Source organism: Sciurus vulgaris, assembly GCF_902686455.1.
Source record: "Sciurus vulgaris genome assembly, chromosome: X".
Lineage (NCBI taxonomy): Eukaryota > Metazoa > Chordata > Mammalia > Rodentia > Sciuridae > Sciurus > Sciurus vulgaris.
The window spans coordinates 22,303,666-22,320,367 of record NC_136471.1 but is presented as its reverse complement, the minus strand read 5'-3'; the positions used below and the strand labels follow the sequence as shown (position 1 = coordinate 22,320,367).

Here is a 16,702-nt window from a genome sequence, read left to right as displayed (position 1 = left end):
AACAAATGGAAGTGCAGGCAGCATTGAAATGCGGTGCCAACCTTCCATTTCTGAGGAAGTTCCCACCAGGTTCATAAGGAGCAGGCATCAGCACTGTCAGATACACATGTTGCCTTTATCTGCCACTGTCCAGTGTTTCATCAGGGAGAAATATCACTCCCAAATTCATTCATTGCTATTACAAGTACAAATCAACAACTTTTTGTGTGTCATATATGTGAACTTAAAACAGCAATAATATCTGAGTTAATTGAGAGATTACAACAATAATAGCTGAGCAAATTAAGCTAGGCATCATTCTAACACATTATATATATATATTAACTCATGAATCCTTATAACTTTGTGAGAGAGGTGCTTTTATTATCTCCATTTTATACATGAAGAAACTGAGGTATAGGAAGATTAACTGATTTGATGAAAGTCATACAGTTACTTAATGGCAGACAGTGACTTGAACCTAGGCAGTCTGAAATCAGAACCCATGTTTTTAAACTTAATGGTAAACTGTCTACTAAAATCATATAGTGAGGAGAACAATTAGTTTGCACATAACTCAAGAGATTTTACACATAGCTTTATAGAATATGTCATAGTTCAATGTTATTGCCCAACACACTTATTAGCATTTCCAAGATCAGTTTTCAAAAAGTCAAGCAACTATTCTTGGAGCAGAGTGGTAGTCATGATTACTTAATTACAAGGTTGAAGGAGACCCTGTGAAGTTCTTTCTTTAAAGTCCTGAAGAAAATACAATGTAGGAAAAGAGGGTCAGGAATACAAATTAAAACCACTCTTGAGGTTTCAAAGTTTTGATTGGAGATGGATGTGGGGAACCGTCACTGGAGCTGACAGTAGTTATATAGCACTTGACTACTTCCAATTTAAGTGGGAGCTTAGCAGCCATTTGAAGGAAGAATATTAATACTTTCTTTACCTGAAAGAGTATATAGTACTACTAATAGTATATAATAAGGATGACAGTGGATGTTTAGTGAGTGATGATTTTATGCCAACCATTGTGCTAAGTACTATTTAATCTTTACAGCAACCCTATGAGGTAGATACTATAATTGTTCCCATTTTACAGATAAGTAAACTGAGTTACAGAGAGGTCAAATAATTTGCTCAAGGTCATGCAGCTAGCAAGCAACAGGGAAGGATTCAAATATAAGTAGCCCTATTTCAAGGCCTGTGTTATTAAGTAGAAGCAAGGTAATATCTGCTGAAACAGCCCTCTGAGCTATTAAGAAAACCTACCCCAATTTTCCAACCATATCATTGATCCTAGTTCTAGCTTTGGGCCTATAATCATTGCTTGGAGGAATTTTTGCTTTTAGCATTAAGCCTTTTCTGCTTCCTATTATAAATGGGTGGATAAGAACTGAGAATTACATTGTGAGCATAAGTCTATGCTTACATGCTAATTTACAAATAATCTGAGGTCAGTTAACATTTCATCCCCTTGGCCTCAGAGCAAATGTGGCCTCAATTTTTTCTGGGACTATATGCAATTATGACTTAGGGCTATACCACAGGGAGCTATAATATGTAATATTTTAGCTTAAATTCTATTATAAGGAGATAATGAAAAGCAACTAAATAAAAACTCATTATTTCCTTTAGAAATGTCTATGAGAAATCTATTAATAAGGTTTTAAAAGATTATGAGCACCTACTGTGTGGCAAACATTGTGCTAAGCATGATTTAATTCTTATAATTCCAGGAGTTAGGTAGTGTTAGTCTAATTTTATGGATGAAGATATTGAGTCTATATATATATATATATATATATATATATATATATATGTGTGTGTGTGTGTGTGTGTGTGTGTGTGTGTGGTGCTGTAGTGGTTGCCTAGCACATGTGAGGTACTGGATTCCATCCTTAGCACTGCATAAAAATAAATAAATAAAATAAATGTATTCTGTCCATGTACAACTAGAAAAAAAACTTAAACAGAAGATATGCACATAGACAAATGTAGATATATATATGTGAAGATATATATTTTATATATTTATTTCTATTTCTGTGTGTATATACAGATATATACATGTATATATTTATATATGCATAAAACTTTCCAAGATCAAATACTGAAAGAAGTAGGCTTGGAAGCCAGGCAGATTGAATCCAGAGTTTGAGATCTTGACCACTATGTAATACTGGCTCTTATAATAATATTCACTAATCTCAGATTGGCCCTACTAGTCACTTAAAATCTAAGGAGACCATGGTCCAATCATTCTAGCCCTCAAAGACTCCCTGGTTGTTCATTTCAGTCATGGCTGGTCTAATGGAAAAGGATGCAGTCTAGCCAACTACACAACTACATAGCCCATGGTAGGAATTAAAGATTGGCATGACAGGCTTTACTTTTGCCTCTGACACATGCAGAAGTTAGTCTCCTTTTTTTTCCACCTATTGCTCATATATACACCTTTTTTCCTTCAGATTTTGTGCTTTTATGCTTGTTGCCTGGCATTCAATGTAATAGCATCTCTTAATTTATTATTTATATTGTTGTTGCCTAGTCTACCTCATCTCCATTATAACCTATAAGGATTTAAAATCTGGGCTGAAATTGAGAAATTATTTGAGATGGAGTAGTAGTAACTAACTATATAGACAAATGGCACAACAAAGTTGCCTCACTATTTCTCAACATGAATATGCCTGTGAATCACCAACAAATCTTTTGAAAATGCATCTTCTGACCCAGTAGGTCTGGGCTATGTCCTGACATTCTGGGATTCTAAATAATTCCCAGATTATGCAGAAAATACTTTGAATATCAGGACTCTAGATTGGCCTGATGTTGTGCTTTTGAGTAGGATCACAACTAAATGGTTGTGAGGAGATTAATGTTTAGGCCGTTTAAAAAATGACCCCAGGCTCCCTGAGACAGCAATTCCCTAATATCTTCCCAGTAACATTGTGATGTCTAATTAACTCTGATGGCCAGGAAGCTTTTTTGTACCTAAACTAAACCCTTCAAATGTTGGGAAATTTTTCTTCAGATTTCATATTCAGTGGAGATAGAGTGAGTCCACCATGCTCATTCTCTTATTGGTTACTTTGTTTACATATGTAGTTATAAACAAAGTCATTCAATGTTAAAAATAGTCTTTGGGTTGATGTCTCTACCCTGCCTCCCCTTTAGGAATCTAAGATTTTGGGGCTAAGTCAGTTTTCTTTCCATGTCCATGTTTTGACTCATCTAAGAAATCTACAAAAGTAGACATACTTTGTAATTACTTGCTAAAATCCTGTTGCTTTTTATTTTGATGAGCTGTATTTAACATTTAAACCTTTAGTCCAGTACCCTATCCTACATCAGATATGCCCCCAGTTTGCCCAAAGGGCAATCAGGAGTGTACTAGTAACTACTGGTCATGCAGTCTATAAAGCTCATATTACAAAAATGCACACTCTAGGCAGAATCTGGTAAATGTCAACTTCAAAAATAAGTTGTGTCTGTTATATTTATTACCACATGGTCAATAAAAAGAAGAACTTGTGAGGTGATTAAAAATAACATACCAGGTAAAATTGGTTGTCCAGCAATTCCCAGTGGTGCCATTCCAAGATTATTCATTGCTGTGGCCCATGCAGTTGGATCAGACATAGGTAGCGTCATTGCAGTAGAATCTACATTCAGAGTTCTACTATTATCAGCTGAAAAGAAATGACAGGCCAAATAATTTGTTGTGTTCAGGTTCTAGTATTTAGTATACTTATCAATGCAAACTCTGACAAACTCTTAAGAAATGGTCTCACAGACAAGTGGAGGATAAGGGCTCAATGCCAACTTTCTTACAAGGGTTAAAACAATATAGCTTGAACTGGCAGGAAGTCATGGAATTTGAAAGAATTCTACCAGATGGCATTGTAGTGTTTCCTTCCTGCTCTCCCTCCCTCTCTCCCTTCTCTCCTTTTATTATTATTTTTTAATCCAAGGGAACACACCACAGGAGTTTGAAAGGATTAAGAAGTTTCCTATTCTTCTCAGTCTACTAGCATATAATCACTGCAGCAACTTCAACCCAAACTACTCCTGAATGCAAACCAAGAAAAAGCATCATAGGTTTTCTGTAGTTGGTGGTAAAATATGAAAATTATACTTCTGATACAATTATATATTTTTGAGGTAGGACTAATGAAAAGAGCTGAACAATCATCAGTAGACATAAAGTTAGCTGAGTATGTGAAGGTCAGGGGAATACTAGTAGAAAGTAGACAGGACACATGGCCCCTGCCCTCAAAGGTTGTATAATCTAGTTGAAGAGACTAATGATGGTGGTAATGAATGTGAACTATTAGCACTACTATCACATCTCCTCCCAACACTACCACTAATTATTGAACACTTGCCATAGGCCAGGCATGCACTCTTCTCATTTACCTTTCAGGACAATCCTATGAGGTGGGAGTATTTATATCTTAAGTTAATAGAAGTTTTAAAAGATCACATATATTATCCAAGCTCATACAGTTTGCAGACTTTTTAGCCACTATGCTTTACTATTTCCAATTAAATGATTAGAAAACAATGAAAACAATGAAATACTAGAATGGTATAGATCAGATTATTGAAGTTGAAGGAATGAAGAACTACTATGACCTGACCTGAGTGGGTAGGTATTAGGAAATACCTAATGGAGAATAGGATTTGAAAGAATGGGATTTCTAGAGAATATGTTCTTGAGTGATGGGTAGTTATTTGATAGGTAAAGAAGAAGGGGTAACACAAGAAGAGGGTTGACATAAGCATAGACATTGATTCGGGTTACATATGCAAGCTCATGTATCCACTGCACAGTTGGGAGAGATATAGTCGTAAATCATCTAGGCACAAAAGACATTTAATTTGGGAAATTTCCCTCTGACTACTTATAGTCACAGAAGAAACTTTCCATGGCTTTCCCCCAACTCCCAGCATGCACTTATGCCAATTATACCCCAGAAGGCAACTCTGTTCTAATAGTAGCTTGCTAATGTCCATCACGTCCTTCCAACTTGGCAACATCAAAGGGATGATCCTTCGTAGGGTTATTTATACATGTTCTATTTTGGTTACTGATTGGTCAGAACAAGCAAATGCAAATGTCTAAAGATTATATTTCTGAAATATTAGTTTTTGACATTCTCTTCTGTTGTCTTTGCTTCCTCCCCAATAAATAACACGCACACACACACACACACACACACACACACACACACACATACATTTCCCCCACACAGGGTGATTGATGGCCCTAAGCATTCATTACTACAGTCAGAAGCCATATTTCAGGACTGGTGATTTCTCCATCTGTATGAACTGTAGTTTTTACTCCTAATTTTCAGTGCTCTCTTACAACAGTGTATCTTGAGGTTAGAAATAGCCTCCCTGTAAATATTATCAATAGAATAAACATGGGGCATCAAATATCCTTTGGGTCAAGAGTTTACATAGTAATAATTACTTCTATCTGGACTTCCAATCTCCAGCTAGAGGAGACGAGATTTTAGGAAATGTTATAGCCAGAAGGGACCTTTAGAGATTACCAAGTTCATATCCTGACTTTCTCTGGTGACTGGAGAATGATTCTGAGTAAGCAGGTAGGTTTAGAAGGACTAGGCCCCAATGTCATTTTTTTAACAGCAGCAGTTTGGCTAATCACTGATTCTGTGGTCCTGAGAAATATAAGAAAACCAGGAATTCTTCTCAACACAGGATTTTAGATGAAAGAATGAGAATTTACAATGTACCAACCTAGTCAAATACTGGACTATTTTAGGGTGGGGATGGAGGAAGGGAAAATTATGTAAATTGTCAATTTTTAAAAGAACAATACATTATTACTGTTTTCAAAATGCATATTAATTCCAAGTGCCTGTTAAAATGCTAGCAAGTACAGCTTCTGCTTAGGCTTGCTTATATGTCCATACATGGAACATATGTAACTAATAGCATTATTTTGCCACAATGAATGAATTTATTAAATTGTTAAGAAGTGCTGCTTTAAAAAGCCCTTCATACTGGGTGTAATGGCATATGCCTGTAATCCAAGAAACTCAGTAAGCTGAGGCAGGAGGATTGCAAGTTCAAGGCCAGTCCCAGCAACTTAGTGAGGCCCTAAGCAACTTAGTGAGACCCTGCCTTAAAATTTAAAAAAATATAGAAAATATGGTGATATAGCTCAGTGGTAAAGTACCTCTGGGTTCAATCCCTAGTACCCCACAAACAAACAAACAAAACAAATAAAAGCCCTTTTCATCTCCCTCCCTTTTCCCAACACCCACCCATCTCTATCTGTCACATGCTACTCATTTTTCAAGGGTTATCTCAAATGCCATCTTGTCTATAAAGTCAACTCACTGGAATCCTGGAATTAACTTCTCCATATATATTCTCATAAAATTTTATCTAGAAGTTGATTTTCACATATTTGTTTATTTTTCCACTCCTATCCTCAAACCAAACCTGTTTTTTGTTTTGTTTATTTTTTATTTAATTTTATTTTTTATTTTTTTGTGATGCTAGGGATTGAACCTTGCACATAGTAGGCAAGCAGTCTACCACTGAGCTACATTTCCAGCTCTCAAACCAAAGTTTTTTGACTCATACTATATGCTAGGTTGTATGCTAGTGATGAGGAGTACAGAGATAAACAAAACTCATTTAGTGCACTGGAAGAACCTATAACATAGTGAGGGGCACAGGCATATAAACAACCAAATATAAATTCTTGTAATGAGTTCTGTAATAAAAGTAAAGTAAAGTGCTATGAGAACACAGAAGAGTAATCAAAGTTATAGGAAAGGATTTGGATGTGTGTGTTTAGAGTTGTGGGTAGATGAGATGAGGAATACCAGGGAAGTCATTGTTGGGAAAGAATTTGAAATGAGTCCTTAAGGAGTGATACAATTTTTCCTAGATAGTAAATGGAAGATTAGGTTAGAAAAGCATTCCAGGAAGTAAAAAGAACTGAAAGCATTTACTACTGACTACCTTGAAATATAGTTAATGGAAAAAAACCAAAAAATAGTTCATGGGTACACTTCTCTCTTTTGCTAGCTTGTGGTTCCTTTAGGTCAGTACAGGGTTTGAGGCATTGTTTTTTCCCAATTCTTAATTTAGTGTCAGTTTTAAAATAGATATTCAAGAGCCATTTGAATAAATGACTAATAAAATTCAAGTTATATTAACTTTGGGCACAACAAGCAATCTATGTAATGCTATTCATTGATTATTTGTATGCCTGGTCAGAATGATAAACTGTCTCAGAAAAGATGGCACTCTTGCTAAGCTGATTCTCAGATCTCTAGGACAACTGAATCCGTGTAAAAATTTGCTTAGAGTTACAACCAGGAATAGATACACCCAAATAATTATTTAGTTTGACTCATACACATAAGCAAGCATGTAAAATTTTACTCTCAAATAGAAATCCCAGATGATCATCTCTGGGAATACTGCCACACATCTGTAATCCGGATTTAATGTCCAAACTAACAAAACATGCTGTGCCAAATATCTATTTAGAATCATCACTGAATAGTGGAATTATTAAGTTCTGGCCTGATTCACTTTCCAGACTTGATATGGATATCTAGCAATTTCCTTAGGTATTTTATCGAACTTGTCCTACATCACTAGAGAAAGAAATTTCTCATTTTCCCATGACACTACCTGTGGCAGCCAAGAACACTCAGAATACAAGTGCTAGTAGGTATCAAATGGTCTTCAACTTATCTTTACATCTGAAGAACACATCCTACCATACTGGTTCTTCTACTCTGCTAATGTGACAACTCCTTAAGAAGTCAGAGGCTGCAGAGTAGTTGTGAATAAATGCCTTCTAGCTAACTGGATTGGAAATATGGCACACTGGAATAAGAATGCATTAGAACCAAAATAATAAAAGATTTGGAAGTAATCATCCACTTTAACTTGGTATCACTCCATAACTATCAAACAGTGACATCTGTGTATTTTTTATTTGTGTTTATAAATCACTCATTAGTCAATTACTCTCAAAGTTATTTGAAATTGAAGAGTACACATACACACACATTCTATGATACAATCATCTTGTAATGGAGTTAATTATTACAAATGTTTTCTTTATTTCCTTTGAAACAAGGGCAACAGGTTTGTGTCATCTCCCCAACTATGTTCTTTTACTGATGAAAACTGTCCTCTGAATATTGATTCTCCTACAATTCTCTTTCCTATGTCTAGGCTTACATCCATTGGTTTTCATGCTTGCTATAATTTATTAAACAAAGTTGAGGAGAGAATTTTGTTTCAACAAACTTCTATCGAAAGTTGGTTAAGAGTAGGAAACATTCCATTTAGTGAAAGGGCATTAGTTTAGGAATCAAATGGTTCTGGACTAGGGTTTATTTTGTGATTTTAACATGCTCATTCTCTGTCTTCTCTTTTGTCTGCTTTCATTCTAGCCTTCCTTTCACATTTACTACATTCATTAGAACATTTTCTACATGTCAGCTACTGTTATAGATATTGGTGATATTAAGATGAGGCAAAGAGACTTCATCATTGGACTTGTAGAGCTTACACTTTAGAGAAGAAGAGAGATATTCAAGTACAAATGAAACATTTTAAAATAATTGCATACTGTAATGTGTTGTGAATAAAAAACTGAGTTGGAACAAAATAGTGGCAAGTTACAAAATTAGGAAAATGATAGTATTTGTCTTAGAGTTTTGATGAAGATTAAATTAGATAGTGTAGATAAAGAATTTAGCATGACCTCTGGCTCAGATTGAACACTCAGTGATTTGTAATAATAAAACAGTAATAGGGATGACAATGATAGTGAAGTGGTCCCAGCACTTAAGGAACTCAAAGTGTACTGAGAGATAAAAGAATATACATGATTTATTAGAATATATTATATTGGTACAGATTTGAAGTAATCATCTCAATACCACACAGCAAACAAATGGTAGAACAGAATATGAACCCAGATAGGTCTCATGCCAATGTTCACAGTCTTATCCATCACACTAAACTCCATTCCAAACAGTCCCTTTATATTCTGCATTTTCCTAGCCCACTGGACACATTGCTATTAGTCCTTACTATATTATATTTTAAAAACCTCTCTCCATGGCTGTCTTTCCTTCTAGACTCTAGAATACCTTATTCTTCCGTGTAATTCCTAGTGCCTAATCACTATGTCTAATATAAATATTCATTAAACTAATTTAAACAAATGAGTGAGGAAATATGAGTGTATATAAGAGAGGCTTACACAGATATTCCTCTTCCCAAAGCAGGTGTCAAGTTAGTCAAAATTGGATACTACTTTCTTGTTGGAGTGAGATAAAATCTCTTATGGGGGTTTCTTTTGAGGGCTGAATGCTAAGTAAAAATTTAAATGAATATAAAAAGGAAGAGAAAATATTAACAACTTGAGGTATTATAATCATGTTATGCTGAAAGTATAAAAAATAACATTCAAAAAAAACCCCCAAACTTCAAGAAAGATCAGTCTGGGATGGGAAGATAATTTTCCTCACAGAGAAATTCTTCATGTTAAGAATGGACTTACTGATTGTTTAAAATGACATTTCATTTGGAAGACTGAACATTCGTGGGTCTTGGGAAGTATAATAAGGTATTTCAGAGTTAGCCCATTAGTAACTTATTATGAGCAAAACTTGACTGATATTCGATAATGGAAAGAAATTTTGGCAGATATGTTACAAAAGAGAAACTATTAAAAAAATAAAACTTGTCTGTTCATGGGGAAAAAAAAAGAATGGACTTACTGGAATTTCTCTGAAAATTTAAGATAATTAAATTTACTAAAATAAATGTGCATATAGCAGCTATAATTGTCAGTTCCTTGAGGGCAAGGGCAAAAACCTCATTTACTTTTGTATCTTCTACCATGCCTAGCTCAAAGTAGGTACCAATAGATGTGCTTTTAAAAATAAGAGAACTCTGCAAGAACTCAGCAATTGTACACAGTGGAGCTTACCTGCAGTGCCTATTTCATAGACCCACAGCCATATAAAACTCTTTGCATTATGTTGTCCTGACCATGGATTTGGCTGTCTAGTCATTTCTGCAGAAGGAAGATAGTATCCAAAGCTGGATGAGACACCAGACATCTGTAACCTACCAGGACTTAGATAAATGGTGAATAATGGTGTTAATGATAGTAATCATGACAGACTAATAGAGTTAACGCATATTGTTATGTGCCAAGTACTATTCTTGGCACTTTATGTACATTAATTTAAAACTTACAACAACTCTATGAAGTAAGTACTCTTGTTATCCCCATTTCACTGATGAATAGCAGGAAAAGAGGCCATACAGTGAGTATGCCAGGATGCAAAATCAGGCAGTCTGGCTCCACAATTCCTTTCTCCTCCTTCTCCTCCTCCTCCTCCTCCTCCTCCTGCTCCTCCTCCTCCTCCTCCTGCTCCTCCTCCTCCTCCTCCTTCTTCTTCTTCTTCTTTTTTTTTTTTTTTTTTACCTATTATGCTATTCTAAACCAGAGATTCAAAAAGTTATAGAATATTTGAGCTAGGACATGTATAGAGCTCATGACTATAAAGATGGGTACACTCCATGTCCTCTGTGGTAGTGGGTCTTAACTGGGGCTAAGTTTATGCCTTCCCCCTGGGCAATATCAAAACAAAATGTCTAGAGTGCTGAGGTTAAGAAAGCCTGCTCTACTACAGTTTTATTGTGTGTTTTTAAGTGCCTCAGACATCTGGTCTCTTCTCAAACCCTTCCCACTCAACACATGTACAGTAAATTCCAATTTCCACAGTTTATGCCTATTCTCTTACATTACTGTGCTACTTAAGACTAATTTGATCACTGCCCCCCACCTCTGCCAAAAATCTATGAACATTTCTAGCATGTTTACTTTTATGTTTCACACCAAAGAAATGATCCCTTAGTGGGGATCCAGGTACTGTGGAAGGCAGAGCTGCCATTTACACAGTTGCCCTAGAAATAGCACCAGGAATGACACCATGACAAAGGAAAGTGAGAGGAAGCTTAGAAAATGTTTGTACAAGCCAGGAACTGTGGCATGCACCTGTAATCCTAGCTACTCAGGAGGCTGAGGCAGGAGGATCATGAGCTCAAGGTCAGCCCAGGCAACACAGGGAGACCCTGTCTCAGAAGAAAAAAAAAAGTAAAAGAAAAAATAGAAAATACTTGCACAGAACACAGAAGAAAACCATATTTATGGTATATCATATAGGACCTTACATACAGTAGACACTCAAAATGAATTTACTTTGAGATTATGGCATAAGGACAGGATTGGGTATCTTAGTATTAAATAACATTGTGCTTTCTCTGGAGGCTGAGGCAGTAGGATCGCAAGTTCAAATACATAACAATTTAGCAAGACCCTGCCTTAAAATAAAAAATAAAGAGTGCTAGGGATGTGGATCAGTGGTTAAGTGGCCCTGGGCTCAACTCCCAGTACCAAAAAAAAAAAACACAAAAAACAAAACAAACAAAACATGGTTCTTTCTGTTCTCTGGTTAAGGGAAATGAAACAGCAGAATAAATCACAGGCTGGGTCTGCATTAAGCCTAGGGCTCAAGGTTTTATCTTCTGCCTGGTATTTATTGCTCATGAAGCAATATATTGTGCATTGCAGGTGTTATTTTGAGTCCCTGTTCATTTTAGTTGAAAATTAACAATCCATCATTGTTTGTGAACAATGCACCGAAGCCCCAGGCACACACTTTCTCTCCTATTGCAGACATCACCAGGGATGCCAAGACTTGTATCATGGTTATGCAGGGTGAGAGAACTGATGGGCCTCTTGTAAGATGAGGCTCCCAGAAAGCTAGAGATGCTGTCAGACAAGCAGGGGTTGTACCTCCTCATGAGTGTTATCTAGGATGGATCAAAGAGACACTCAAGATGATTAGGATGTCACAAATTATTCTATCTTGAGAAAGAAAGGGAAAGGAAAGGAAAAGACAGGACAGGAAGGGAAGGGAAGGCAAAGGAGGGAAAGGGAAGGTCTTAATGCTAGTCTACATAGCAGAAAATAATTCTTACATGGGTTGTGAGTGGGGTGAAATAATGGGTGAGAGACAGCAGCTTGATCCTCAAGTTGTGCAGATGAGAACCTTAGGATAGAGAGTGTTTTCACAAACCAAACCCAATCCTGGAAGAACATTCTAGTCTGTAAACTGGAGGATCTTGGAGACAGACACCTCCCTACTGGAGTAGTTACAAGGATGTTTCAGGTTTTTAATTAGATTTTCAAGAATCTAGGGAGTCAAGTCAGTTCTCCAGGTGGCAGTTGCATTGGGGGTGGGGTGGTGGGATAATGAGGAAGAGGCTACAGGTTTTGGCACATGCCTCTCCCAGGTATAGCACATATTGTACATTTATGAAGGCAACTAGGTATAATGGAAGGAATATAGACCATGGATCCAGATAAATCTAAAAATCAAAACCTTATCTTTCCCTTCCTTTTTTTCTAGTTAAGAAAGAAACCATTTGGCTTCCCTTTGGGGGTCTTCTCTCACATATACCTGAGCTGGAGCCATGGGCCGCCCTTGTTATTTCAGGGTGGGATGCCATGGGCTGAAGAACCTCAGGGACACTCCTCATCACTTCAAGGTTATTAGGTGAACATGAGCCAAAAGAATAGTTTGAACATGGATACAGGGGTATTAGCACCCTATCAAGCTCCACTGCCAGAACCTAGCGTGCTTCTTCAGCAGCAAAAGTAGAGGCAGGCTCTTCTGGGGTTTTGTGGATTATAGTCCATAACTGCCCACCTCTCAGCTTCTCAGACTTCTGCAATATCAGTGAACTAATGTCACCTTGGTCTAGGGTGAATGGTTGGCTGTAGCTCTCTAGTCTTTAGGATGGCATCATCTCATTTATTCCATATTTTTTAACTTAATACTTAGGTAAAGAATACAAAAAAGCACAAATGTTCCTCAAAAATGCTATCTACCCCAACTTCTTTACCATTTGCAGCAATTGCCTCACAAGCCACTCATTTCTTTTGCTGGTTTGGAAACACATTAATATTATTGTTGGGATCTTAGACATTGTAGCTCTAAGTTTTAAATTAGAAATCTTAATACTGAACAAATCACCTAATTGCATTTTGGGTACTGAGCATTTAGTAAGTTAATGGTGTGGCTACTGTCGGTGGTAGTTTTGTGTGTGGGGGTGCTTAGGATGGAGAAGGAAAGATAGAAGCATAAACTCAGTAAGTTTCCAAAGCTCTATGGTTTATGCTTTCTTGAGTTAAGTTGCATAAGTGGTGACTTGACAATCCTGCTACTTTGCTGTTGGAATTCTGACAAGAGCTCTTGTGGAAAAAAATAAACAGTCCTGGGGTTAATCTACAAGCAGTTTTGCTTTAGCTCTTGTTGCCAAAACTTTTTGCAACATTTTTCAGTCCACTTCCGTGCCACAGAAGATAGAGAGTGGAACAAAGATAAATATAGCACAAACAAGATCTGGAATTAAGAAGACTAGTCTGAACTCTGGCTCTACTGTTTACTCTGTATGCAACAATAACTTACACCTGTGTTTGTCAACCTTGTGCATCAGGATTGCCTGGGGTGCTTGATAAATACGCTGATTTCTAGGGCCCACTGCTGAGGTTTTCATCTGGTAGCACTGGGAATCTGCCTGTTGAACAAGTACTCTAGGTAACTCTTATGCCTGCTGCAAATTTGAGCAATGCAAAGTTTCAGTTTCTTCGTCTATAAATAAGAACAATATCTCCTTTTCCTAGGGTTGGGGTGAAAACAACATAGGCAGATGATGTGTGCTAGCTGTTCCTGAATCTTTGAGTGAAGTTATTGCAGGGCTTCAGGGCACATTCTGAATGTTAATTTAACAAACTTATTAAATCCATGTACCATGTGGTGGTTTGAAAATATGTTTCCTTCTCCTTTGAGGGTCTCATAGATTCATGAGGGAGGCAGACATGAAAATAGAAACTATTGTATAGTTTGATAATGGCTAAGCAGATATGAAGAAGGGGGAGGTAGCTATTCTGTCAGGATAAGAAGTGATGATAGAGGAGAAGGGGGAGCATGGAGGAAGTGATATTAATCAGGAAGAGGTGACTATAGACTGAATTTTGAAAGATAAGCTAATTATCATGGTACTATGGATATTATAAAAGGTATAAAAAATTTGTATTTGTGCTAAGTCTTGAAACCTAGAATAGAAATTGTTCTCATTTCAGGGATGGGGTGCGAATGGAGAATATTTTCTATATCAGTTTCCTTATCATTTCTTTCCTCTAGAAGAAGAAAAAATGAACAATTGGAGTTATTTTGGATTCTCCAGTTGGTTAGGCTCTGAGAGGATGGGTGTTAGACTACGTTGTTGACTTGCTCTGCAAGCCAGTAATGACAAGGCCATGGTCTAAGTCAGGGGGTGGGACCCTGGCCATGATGACTATAAACAAGTCAAGTGTTAAATCCTACTGATAATGGGAACTTTGGCTAGAGAATTAGCAGCCTCAGCAGGGTCATCCTTAAATATTAAGGGCAAAGCTATATATACACATACAGCCACCAGAGGCAGTGACTAATGGTTCTGTGTTGGGCCAGCAGCCCTGGCCCCTTTGCACTGCTTTACCTCTACAGGCAGCCTACCTGGAGTTTCTAAACTTTACCCCAATTTGGCAAACAATCAGAAAACATTAGTCTTCACCACATAGAATTTCACATCACCCCACACCTTTCTGGTTCAAAATGATTAATTTTTTTTTTAAATTGCACTATACTCCCATCAACTACCAGCATGCATTTCGCTAGACTGAGCATAATACATTCTCAGTCCTTAATGCTGTATGACCCTGAATGAAGGAAAAATGGGGATGTAAAAGTGGTTGAGGTCACAGTCTTGAATTAGATTTGAGTGCTAATCTTGGCTTATCTACTCATTAGCTGTGTGAAGCTTGGGAAGTGACTTAATGTCTCTGTGTTTCATTTTCTAAATATGCAAAATGAGGATAATAAGAGTACTTATGTGATAGTACAGCAGTGAGGATTAAGGGAGAAAAATACATGGGAAGGGTCTAATGCAGTGCTTAGCTCAGTAAGTGGTTGTGCAATACTAGTAATTATTATTAATGCATTAACAATCGTGGGCATTACCTCTGCTATCTTATGAAAAACAGGCCACTGAGGGTGAAGAAGGAGGGGAGTGTTTTAATTTTTCAAGGAAAATGACACAAAATGTCAGTATAGGAACCAGTCATTAATCATAGTAGGGAATGTATTTATAACATAAAAGAACAAGATGGCTTCTCTTTAACAAGTTCTTTACCAAGAACACTGCCAGAAAGAACAGCAGGACTAATTTGTATTCCTCTCACCTGATTGATGCATTTTCTAAAAGTGGTACTGCTAATAAAATTCTCAAAAGATTTTTCAGTATTACCTCCTCCTCCCCTGTATACCCCAAACCCATCAAATCTACTGCTAAAAGCCATTTGCTTTTTTCCTCCAAAAACTATGGATGATATTTGTATCCATGTGCTCTCTCTCTTCTGATACCCCATCTGGGATGGAGGGAAGCCAGAACTACTAAGTGTCACATCTTGATTATCCATAACAAAGTTGAGAAGCAATACAGTGGGCAGGAAAAGAAACCGTTCTTCATGACCAGCTTTCCAACAGAGCAAAGGGAGGTTATGATGATGGCTGAGACCTCCGTAACAGCTGGGTAGAGGTAACCCACTGTATCATCCTACTCCAGGAATAATCTATATGAAAGTAAATTGGGTTGGCAGCTTGTGATTTTGGAACAATATTACTAATAGTGCCTTTCCTGGAAACTATCTTATATATGATGTATTTTGCCCATTTAATTTAATAGCTCTTCTGCATATTTTAATGCAGCAATGTAGTCCAAATAGCAAAGACATGTGAGCTATTGACTTTTCTTTCTTTTATCCATTTCTTCGATAACTTAAATTTTCATTCTCAGTGAATCTCTAGGCCTCTAGTGACATCACCTTTAATCCATTCATTTTTAAAAAATGGCATTAACATGGAGGAGACATAAGCTGTTAAAAAATAAAAGACATCTAGGTTGGCGATGATCTCCAGAGCAAACCTTATAGGGATTGGTAGAGCAAATTTGATTAGAAAATGATTACAAAGGGTGAATTCCCTGTAAATAATGAATTGGAAAGAAAATCAGGCTGGGAGTATTTGCTTATCCACTTATTTCCACATGGAAGAAAAGCTGTAATTCCTGACAGCTTGTGCTTACGGTGTGTCTAGATTGGTCAGAGAGAAACCAACCAGTGATGAAAATAAATATACAAGCCCACCCGTTAACTGTATTCTCTGTCAGGACCAACACCAAAGAAGTCATAAAGGTAATAAGTCTTTGGATAACAACTCATAAATCCTTGGTAACACTTCAAGCACTTAGCTTCAAATTCCCAAATCACCATGCCACTGTTCTTATCGCTCACAGAAGTTAGATGTTCACTGTCAAGCAGGAAATGAGGTGAGGGGCAAGACAGCTGAAGTACTCAAAGACCCCAAGAACATTCTGGGAAAGTGTGCCCTCTGCAAAACTCCCCAACTCCTAGCTGGTATGTCATTGGGAGACGTTGTCAGAGCACACTGACTAAGCTTTTTATCAAAGTGTACCCATTTTTCAAGAGTGAGTTTCTTCCTTAAACATG

General features: G+C 37.0%; 1 protein-coding gene across 1 annotated transcript in view; it reads right to left on the bottom strand.

The window, feature by feature from the left end:
* The window catches only part of ENOX2 (ecto-NOX disulfide-thiol exchanger 2), a 341,467-nt gene that overhangs the window by 109,306 nt on the left and 215,459 nt on the right, over window positions 1-16,702 (bottom strand). The window contains 1 exon segment of the mRNA XM_079122719.1: window positions 3,549-3,683. Coding sequence (XP_078978845.1) covers window positions 3,549-3,645 — 97 coding nt within the window. The 5' untranslated portion in view covers window positions 3,646-3,683.